The 9,954-nt window shown below is 43.7% G+C and overlaps 1 protein-coding gene across 1 annotated transcript in view; it reads left to right on the top strand.

Moving 5' to 3' along the window:
• The first annotated feature begins 4,674 nt into the window (after positions 1–4,674).
• The window catches only part of KLHDC2 (kelch domain containing 2), a 16,159-nt gene continuing 10,879 nt past the window's right edge, over positions 4,675–9,954 (top strand). Inside the window, exons 1-2 of the mRNA XM_006899207.1 lie at positions 4,675–4,939; positions 9,102–9,181. Of these exons, the coding sequence (XP_006899269.1) occupies positions 4,787–4,939; positions 9,102–9,181 (233 nt within the window). The 5' untranslated portion in view covers positions 4,675–4,786. The remainder of the gene's footprint in view (positions 4,940–9,101; positions 9,182–9,954) is intronic.

The following is a 9,954-nucleotide window of genomic DNA, read 5'->3' as shown; positions in this document are numbered from 1 at the left end:
GACTGCTAGGAGAACAAGTTCATCCTAGAGAAACAGGCTGCTTCTTGGAGGCAATAATTCTGAAACTCCATCTGACATACTTTGGGATATTGAAAGAAAGGGCATCATGCTTGAAAAGGTAGAGGGACAGTACAAGATAGGAAGACCCTCAATGAAATGGATTGATTCAGTCACTGTGTTGGTGGCCGTAGGTGTGTCAGAGACCAAAAAAAGTTGGCACAAGATAGTTTAGGGCTGTTGTACATAGGGTTGCTATGAGTCACAAGTGACTCAATGACACATAACAACAATACTATGACCAAGAATAGAGTAAGGGAATATGTTGTTGTTGTTGTTTAATGCTGTCGAGTCGTAAGGTTTTCTTTCCTTAAAGGAAAGGTTTGTGGTCAGCATTGTATCCTTTCTCCATACCTATTCCATCTGTATACTGAGAAAATCATTCAAGTAGTCGAACTCAGTGAAGGAAGAATGTGGCACCAGGATTAGAGGAAGACTAATCAATAAGCTGTGTTATGCAGATGACACAACCTTGCTTGCTGAAAACAAAGAAGAGTTGAGACACTTGCTGAAGAAGACCAAAGACAACAGCCTTAAATATGGATTGCATTTCAACATCAAGAACACAAAAAGCCCCACCATTTGACCGTAAGGCAACGTCATGATAGATGGAGAAAAGATTGAAATTGTCAACAATTTCATCTTATTTGGATTTGCAATCAGCACCCTTAGTGCTAACAGGAGATTAGGAAATGTATTTCACTGGGTAAGTCTGTAGTTACAGACCTCTCTAAATTACCAAGAAGTAATGATGTCAGTTTGAAGGCTACAGTGCACCAGATTCAGACCATGGTCTTTTCTATCATGAGTTGTGCTGCTGAGAGCTGTAAAATGAATAAGGATAGCAGAAGAATTGATGCCATGAACAGTGCCGAATATTCATTCCATGGACTGCCAAAAGAACAAACATATGTCTTGAAGAAAGTGCAACCAAAATGCTGCTTGGAGGCAAAGATGACAGAACTGTCTCACGTACTTTGGGCATGATGCTAGGAGAGGCTATTCTTGGCATGCAAAAGATGATTACAAAGACTGAAGAGGACGACCAAGATGGATGTCAGATGAGACTCTGAATATTGCATTAGAGTGCCAACACAAGCCAAAGCTAAAGGAAGAAGTCAAGAATTAAAGAGCTGAACTGGAAATGTCAAAGGGAAGCTCAGGATAACAAAGCAAGATATTATAATGAAATGTGCAAAGAGCTGGAGTCAGAAAATCAAAAGGGCATTTCTTAAGCTGAAAGAATTGAAAAACAAATTCAAGCCACGAGTGGCAATATTTAAGGATGCTTTGGGCAGACTGTTAAATGATCCAAGAAGCATTAAAAGAAGATAGAGGGAGAATACAGTTACTGTACCAGAAGAAACTGGTTAACACAGAAGAATTTCATGAAACAATGTATGAACAGGAGCCTGTGGTGATGAAGGATGAAGTTCAATTTGCTCTGATAGAATTGAGAAAGAACATGGCTCCAGGAATTGCTGGCATACCAGTTGACATATTTCAACAAATAGAAACTGCCCTGGATGTGCTCACTAAGTTGTGCCAAGAACTCTGGAGGACAGCTACCTCTCCAACTGACTGGAAGAGATCTATATTTGTTTCCATTCCAAAGAAAGGTGAGCTGACAGAGTGGAAATTATCAAGCAGTATCATTAATATCACATGCAAGCAAGATTCTGCTGAAAATTATCCAAAAACAACTGGAGCAACATGTCAACAGAGAACTGCCAGATGTACAGGCTGGGTTTAGAAGAGGCCATGGTAGTAGGGATAGTAGCAGAGAGTACCAGAGGAATGTCTTTCTGTGTTTCATTGACTATGCAAAGGCTTTTTTTTTTCTATAATTATATTTTATTAATTTTCATAAACATTTACAGAGATTTTGGGCTTCCACTCATTCATTGTTGCACTATTCTCTCTACCCTCCTCCCAGGGTGTTCTTGTCCAAATGCCACAGTGCTTGTCAACGCCAGTTCTGATTAATCTTCTTTGTCAGTGTATCCTTTGCCATTCCCTATCACTCCTCCCTGAGAGAGACTTCACCCTGAGTCATAAGGAAAAGGGGGACGGCGTATTCTCTTAGCTACTTCCTGCTGAAAAGGGACGCTGTGGGTTTCAGGGTGAAGATCTTCTCTCACTACTCTAAAGGGCCCCTTTGGCAGTAGGAAACACATAGACTATTATGGAGACTATGCAAAGGCTTTTGACTATATGCATCATAAAAAACTGTGGCTGGGGAGCTCTGGTGGCCTAGTGGCAAGAAGCTGCAACTACAATCCCAGAGGTGCACGGTTCGAATCCACCAGATGCTCTGCCGGTGAAGGAGGGGCAATCTCCTCCTGTACCAGTCAGATCTGATTTGACGGTACACGCACACAAAAATAATAAAATTTAAAAAAAATCATTAAAAAAAAACAAAAAAAACAACTGTGGCTGACTGAGAAGAATGGGAACCCCAGAAGATTTGACTGTGCTTATGAGAAACCTACACTTAAACCCGGAAGCAGTCATCAGAACAGAGCAAGGTTCAAAATCGGGATGGGTGTCTGCCAGGGATGTATCCTATCTCCGTACCTTTTCAGTATGTATGCAGGCAGAACAGATCATCTGGGAGGCTGGGCTGTATGAGGAGGAATGTGGCATCAGGACTGGACAAAGATTCATCAACAATTTGAGTTATGCAGATGACACAACCCTGCTTGCTGAAATTGAGAAGGACCAGAAGCACTTGCTGCAGAAGGTCAAGGACTGCAGCCTTCAATGTGGATTGAAGTTCAACATCAAGAAAACAAAGATTCTCACCACTGGGCCAATTGGCAGCAGCATAAAGGATGGTGAAAAAAATTGAGATTGTTAGCAGTTTTAGTTTTCTTGACTCCACAGTCAACACTCTTGGTACCAGCAGCCAGGAAAGCAAGAGATGAATTGCACTGGAAAAGTCAGCTGTTAGGGACCTCTCCAGAGTACTGAAAAGCAATGACGTCAGGCTGGAGACTAGGGTGCTCCTGATGCAGGTCATGGTCTTTGCAATCACTTGCTATGCATCAGAGAGATGGACAGTGACTTAGGGATGATAGAAGGAGAATTGATGCCGTTGAGCTGCAGTGTTGGAGATGAGTTTTAAAAATATCGTGGACTGCTAAGAGAACAAGCAGGTTCATCATGGAGAGGAAGATACCATGCTGCTCTTTAGAGGCAAGGATTCTGACACTTTGTCTAACATACTTTGGACATGTTGCAAGGAGACACCACTCCATGGAGAGGGACATCATGTTTGCGAGGGTGGAGGGACAGTGCAGGAGAGGAAGACCCTCGATGAGATGGATCAATTTAGTGATTGGGGCAATGGGAGTAGGTGTGTCAGACAGTGAGGTTGGCACAGGATAGAGCAGAGTTTAGGCCTCTTGTTCATAGGGTCGCTATGAGTCACAGGCAACTCGATGGCACGTAACAACAACATGGGGAGGTACATCATGCTTGGAAAGGTGGCAGATTCTGAAGGAGATGGATTGAAGCACTGACTTAACAGCAGTGGGCTCCTGTGCCAGAGATGAAGTTGGCACTGGATTAGGACAGGACTGTGCTGCAATCCAGATCTACTGTTCACAGGGTCACTATGAAGCATTGAACAACAACAGCATGCTCTGGTTTCATAGTCCACGGAGAGCTGCACTTCTCCGTTCCTTTCAATCTACCAGCTGCTTCATAGGAGGAGGATGGGCTAGTCTCCTTTTGAACAATTTATAGCCTCCCAAAACCCATTGGAGAGTCAGCTGAGTCTGTTCTGACTCAAGGTCAATGAGAGAGAATATGACAAGTTGATAATAAAGAAATTATCTAAGGGAAACCGTAAATGAATTAGCAGGAAGTTTTTCCAAAGTCTGAAAATTAACGGTTTTTGAATTAGCGATTTGGACTGAAGTCAATACTGAAGGCAAGTTAAGTAGCTAATTTTTCTGCTAGGCCTAACAGGCAATACTTTCACTCTGAAGCAGGTCTAATTCTTGTCCACAAGGAAAAAGGGAACATTATCTTGGAGAGGCCGAAACCAAGTATTTACTAGGTAGTCAATTTCGGGGCCATTTTACAGGCTGTGAAATTTTCGAGAACATTCCTCAAAGAGAAATTTAGTTGTGCAGAACTAGGTAAAACGGAATACATCCTGTGAAAGGTGCCCTTAAGTGAAAAGAGACTAAATTTTCGGGTTCAGGCCTTGAACTGAGGAGCAGGTCTAGTTGTGGCGAAGGAGAGGCGCTGTCCAAACAATCGGCCTGCAGCGGCTGCAGAGGCCGCGAGGGCAAGGACGCCGCGGGAGGACCCGGCCCTGGGGGCGCTGGGCTGCAGCCGCGCTTCCGGGGCGAGGCGGGCGCGCTGGCGGGGGCGCTTCCGGTCTCCGTGTAAATAGGGGCTGTCGCCTGGGAGGCGCGTTCTGGAGGCGGGGTAGGTGCACCCTTAGCTGAGCGGCGGCGGAACATCACCCTGCGCCGTGGTCCGCGCTGGTGCTGGTTCCCTCACCGCTCCCTCCGGGTCCCTGTCCCCGACCTCACTGCTCGGCGGCGGTGCATCTTACTGGCGGGAGTTGGGAAGTAACAGCGAGGCCTTAACCCAACCTCCTTTTTCCTGCCTCTTTCGGCCGTGTTTTGTTTTTGTTTTTCCTTTGTCTCCCTCCCCCCCCATCCTCGTCTCTAGTGTTGGGATTATTGGTGAACGAAAGTACAGCCTCAAGATGGCTGATGGCAACGAGGATCTGCGGGCGGACGACTCGCCAGGGCCAGCCTTGGAGAGCGATGAGTCTGTGGAGCTCGCCTGCCCCGCGGAGCGCAGCGGCCACGTAGCCGTCAGCGACGGGCGCCACATGTTCGTGTGGGGTGGCTACAAGGTCAGTGGTGGCGGGGCCGCGGCCAGCGTCGCTCCGGTTCCCGGGACCTGTTCTCGGGCGGCGAGCGGGCGCCAGCCTGCTCCCCGCCCGCGCCTCTGCCTGTGGGTGCGTTTGCGGGTGCGAGGCCTCTTCCGAGTTCCCCAGTCCCTCTCATGGAGCCGGTTGTCACGTCAGCCACAGCTTACAAAGCTCGCTTCTCCCTTACATCCTCGGTCCGCTTCTGTCCTGTGCTCGCCACTTGACATTGGAGTGTTATTTTGGGGAAGGCACTTAACAGTCAAGTTGGTTGGCTGAGCGGTACATAAATAGGATGATGTTGTTTGTTTTCTTTTAATTTGTATTAGGCGTTGTCCAAGGTGACAGTGTGTGGTGTCACTTCGCCCCAGTCTATCTACAGGACTTTACCCACAGCTACCTTTGTCCACTGTGGGGTGACCAAGGAAAACTCCATGGCATTCTGAAACGCCACAGGAGTTGCCCTCCCTTCTGCCTGGAGTCCCAGCCACACCTGTGCGGTTTGACCATTTCAGGCATTTCTTTTTGGTTTCTCCTGAAATTTTCCCAGAGACCTATGTTAAGGAAATTAATGGAAAACCACCAATAATAAAAAAACTCAACAATAAATATGATGACAGTGTGCAACTCTTTGTTCCTGATCAAACAAGGTTACCAGTTTAGTGCTAGCTACACTGCATCTCTCTGTTGTATGTAAATAATCCTGCCAAGTACCCTTTTCATCTTATTAAACTTTTTTTCCCCCCTGCCCTTTTGCTTGTAGAGCTTCGTAATTTATTTGCCAGTATTTTCCTGAGACACTAATGAATAAGTATTTAAAGTATTTGGTAGGAGGTATGGAGCTGCCAGAAGGGGGTAGGGAGGTGGGAGCCCTTATAACATAAAACCTCTTGGGGGAGGAGATAAGACAAACCTATTGTTATTCACACTTCAGTTTAAACACTTTTATTCATACTTCTGTTTGTATTACTTAACAGCATTAAGGGAATGGGGCTTTTTGTAGGTGAGGGAGCAGAGTTGTCTGTGGCAGAGGTCTGTGTTGAGTTTATGTAAATAAAGTCTGCACTGGATGCCTGGGAAAGGTAACATGGATCACTGAAGTAAATGGGTGGTCCCAAGACAAAATATCCTCCATATTTTGATGAGGAGTGTTACAGTAGACATAGGAAGCTCTTGAGTTGTTTTGAAAGCAGTAAACTGGCTTCTCACACATGAGTGAGTTTGCCTTTCCAGGCCCAGCAGGCCACTCCAAGTCACCTGCTGTCAGTTTCAGTCACTTCCCAGCGGGCCTCCTCAGTGGAGTCAGGAGAGATGTTTACATGGCCAACTGCTCCAGTTCTCCATGTACAATTCTCAGTGTTCCTGCACTCTGACACCCATCCTCAGTGAATTGCTGTGCTTAACTGTAGTTTTCTGAAAATTGGCCAGAGAGGAGCCGAGAGAGGAAAAGTCAGGTGGCTTTCCTTGCTAAATGTTAGATGCTGTTGCCTAAGACTCATAGTGACCCTATGGGCAACAGGTCAAAACCATACCCTAGTCTCACAGTTTCTGTTATGCACGTTGTTGCAGTCATTGTGTCAGTTTATCTTGTTGACTGCCTTCCTCTCTTTTTCTGACTTTCCAAGCATGATCTTTTCGAGTGACTGGACCTCCTGGTACCATGTATGAGACTTAGTCTCTTAGTCTTTGCTTGTAAGGAACACTCTTACCGCATTTCTTCCAAGACAGATTTGTTTGTTCTTGGCATTCTTTTCTGCTGCTTTTGTTAGGTGCCATGGAGTCGATTCATAGCGACCCTATGAACAGTGGACCTGAATCTTGCCCTATCCTTGGCCATCTTCATTATCTTCAAGTGTAATTGATTAACTGATCTCATTTATAATCAGCTTGGGTGGGAAGCCTCTTGTGTAGCCAAACAGAATCTGGTGGGTGGGCCTTTGTATTTAAAAGTTTTGGAGGATGTCTGTCTGGCCTTTGGATTGGAAAGAGGTCCATATTTATTCCCATTCCCAAGAATGGTGATCCAGCTGAATGCGGAAATTATTGAACAATGTCATTGATATTAGATGTAAGCAAAATACTGCTGAAGATCATTCAAAAAGTGCTGGAACAGTGCATAGATAGGGAATTGCCAGAAGTTCAAGCAGGATTTAGAAAAGGCGATGGCACCAAGGATATCATTGCTGATGTCAGATGGATCATGGCTGAAAGTAAAGAATACCAGAAGAATGTCTATTTGTGCTTTATTGACTATGCAAAGACATTTGTGTGGATCATGACAAGTTGTGGCTGACATTGAGAAGAATGGGAATCCCAGAGTACTTGATTGCGTTCAGGTGAAACCTATACCTGGATCATTAAATGGAGCAGGGGAGCACTGCATGATTGGAATTGGGAAAGGAGTGTGTCAGGGTTGTATTCTGTCTCCGTACCTGTTTAATCTGTATGCTGAGCAAATTATCTGAGAAGCTGGACTCTATGACGAGGAATGTGGCACAGGATTGGAGGGAGACTCATCAGTAACCTGCATTATGCAGATGACACAACCTTGCTTTCTGAAAGTGAGGAGAACTTAAAGCACTTGTTGCAGAAGATCAAGGAATGTAGCCTTTCAGTATAGTTTGCATCCCAATATCAAGAAAACAGAGATTCTTACCATTTCATCTTGCTTGGATCTACAATTAGTATCCTTGTTACCAGCAGTCAGGAAATAAAGAGACACATTACACTGGGAAAATCTGCAGTTAGGAGGGACCTTTGCAAGTTATTGAGGAGTAATGATGTTAGTTTGAGGACTAAGGTGCGTCTGATTAAGGCCATAGTCTTTCTGATCACTAGCTATGCATCCAAGACCTAGACAGTGAACAAGGATGACAGAAAAAAAATTGATGCCTTTGAGCTGTGGTGTTGCAGGAGAACACTGAACATCCCGTGGACGGCCAGAATGGACAGGTGTTGGAGATGGTACAGCTGGAGTGCTCTTTGGAGGGAAGAATAATGAGGCTTTGCCTCACATACTTTGGACATGTTGCTAGGAGGTGCTATTCCTTGGAGAAGAACATGATGTTGGGAAGGAAGGAGGGTCAGCTAAGGAGAGGAATACTCTTCAGCCAGATAGATTGACACAGTGACTACTGCCTTGGGCTTTTGTGTGTCAGGAAGTGTGAGGATGGTGCAGGACAGGACTGGGTTCAGATCTTTTGTTCATAGGGTCACTATGAGTTGTACTTGACTCCAACACCACCACCACCTTGGCAATGTCCTTGACAGCAGTGTTCACAATATCATACATCTTTTGACTTCTTGACTGCTGGTATCAAGGAATCTTGGATTGTGAATACAAGCAAGGTGGTTATCTTCTGAAATGATGAAAGTGAAGTTTGGTACATTGTCTATTAAGAGATTTCCCAGAGGTCTTTTAATTTCCTGCTTAATATTAACTGTTGTATCAGAATGTAAATCAAGAACAGTAAATATTAAGAATTCTTTAACTTCAGTAAGTAGCATAGACTAGGAGGACTATACAATTTATATAATTGTTATGTTCTATTAAGTCGCTTCAGTAGCCTTGAAACTTGCTCCATCCTGTGTCAACCTTATTGACTCTGACACCTACCCTCATTACCCCGTCACTGAATTAATCCATCTCGTCGAGGATCTTTCTCTCTTGTGCTGTCCTTCAACCCTTCCAAGTGTGGTGTCCCTCTCTAAGGACTGGTCTCTTGCAGCATACCCAAAGTATGTCAGATGAAGCCCCAGAATCTTTGCCTCTGAGGAACAGCTTGGTTTCACCCTTTCTAGGATGATTCTGTTTGTTCTCCTAGGAGTCCTAATATATTTAGTATTCTTCTCCAGCACCACAGCTCAAAGGCATCAGTTCTCTATCATCTCTAGTCATTGTCCAGCTTTCTGATGCATAGCAAGTAATTCCAAAGACTATAGCCTGCATCAGGAGCACCTTAGTCTCCAGACTGACATTGTTGCTCTTAAGTACTCTGGAGACGTCTCTCACAGCAAACTAATGCAATTCTGTGGAGCTACTTGTAAGACCTATTTTTAATTATTCACAATTCATTAACGTCAGACAAGTAAAATACTCAACAATGTCTATTGAAATACCAATGTTTTACTTTTTTTTTTTTTTTAGAGTAATCAAGTCAGAGGACTATATGACTTTTATCTCCCTAGAGAAGAATTATGGATCTACAACATGGAGACTGGAAGATGGTAACTGGGGGGGGGGGGGGAAGCGGGAACGGGGACTGAAATATTTAACTGAAACAGCTTGTAGAGAAAAAGAAAGTTTGGAAAGCCTATTATGATGAATAAAAAGATTTTAATTAATGATATTAAAATGATGCTTTGCCAGTTTATCTTAGCTTAGATTCTTTAACATCCTTAATATGATTATACTCTCTTCTCAGAGTGTTGTAAAATAACATGGTTTATGACCTTTGAAGAGATTTTTATTCCAGGCTCTGTAACCTTAAATATTACAGTAATATTGAAATAAGAAAAAGCATCAGGTCCTAGGATGGACAGAAATTGTTAGAGTAAAGCTTGTTAGAAATAAAGCTTGTATTGTCTTATGAGGACTTGCAGGATGAAAATGTCCATGCATATCTCTTTAAAATACAATGTTAAATTATAATAGCTTGATTACTAACATTTTTCTAGATTAGAAATTTGTAACAGTATTCCTATAACTAGTTCATTTTTATTCCTGTAATGAATTTTTTAAAATAATGTATCTAATAGTATAAGAAAAAGACCTTGACTGTCCTATTACTATTCTGAAACTTTGATTTCTTAGTGTTTTATTAATTTTTAGATTCAGACTGAGTTATTCTATGCAGAGCATTTAGAGAATGTGTGATACATAGGTTGTTGTTGTTGTTATGTGCCGTCGAGTCGTTTCCAACTCATAGCGACCCTATGCACAACAGCCCTAAACCCTGCTCTATCCTGCGCCAACCGCACCGCCTCTGACACACCCATCC

This window comes from Elephantulus edwardii, unplaced genomic scaffold (genome assembly GCF_000299155.1).
Source record: "Elephantulus edwardii isolate Elephantulus edwardi_28Jun2011 unplaced genomic scaffold, EleEdw1.0 scaffold00247, whole genome shotgun sequence".
In the NCBI taxonomy this organism is placed as follows: domain Eukaryota; kingdom Metazoa; phylum Chordata; class Mammalia; order Macroscelidea; family Macroscelididae; genus Elephantulus; species Elephantulus edwardii.
Note: the sequence above shows the minus strand (reverse complement) of the source record. Positions and strands in the feature narration are given on the sequence as shown.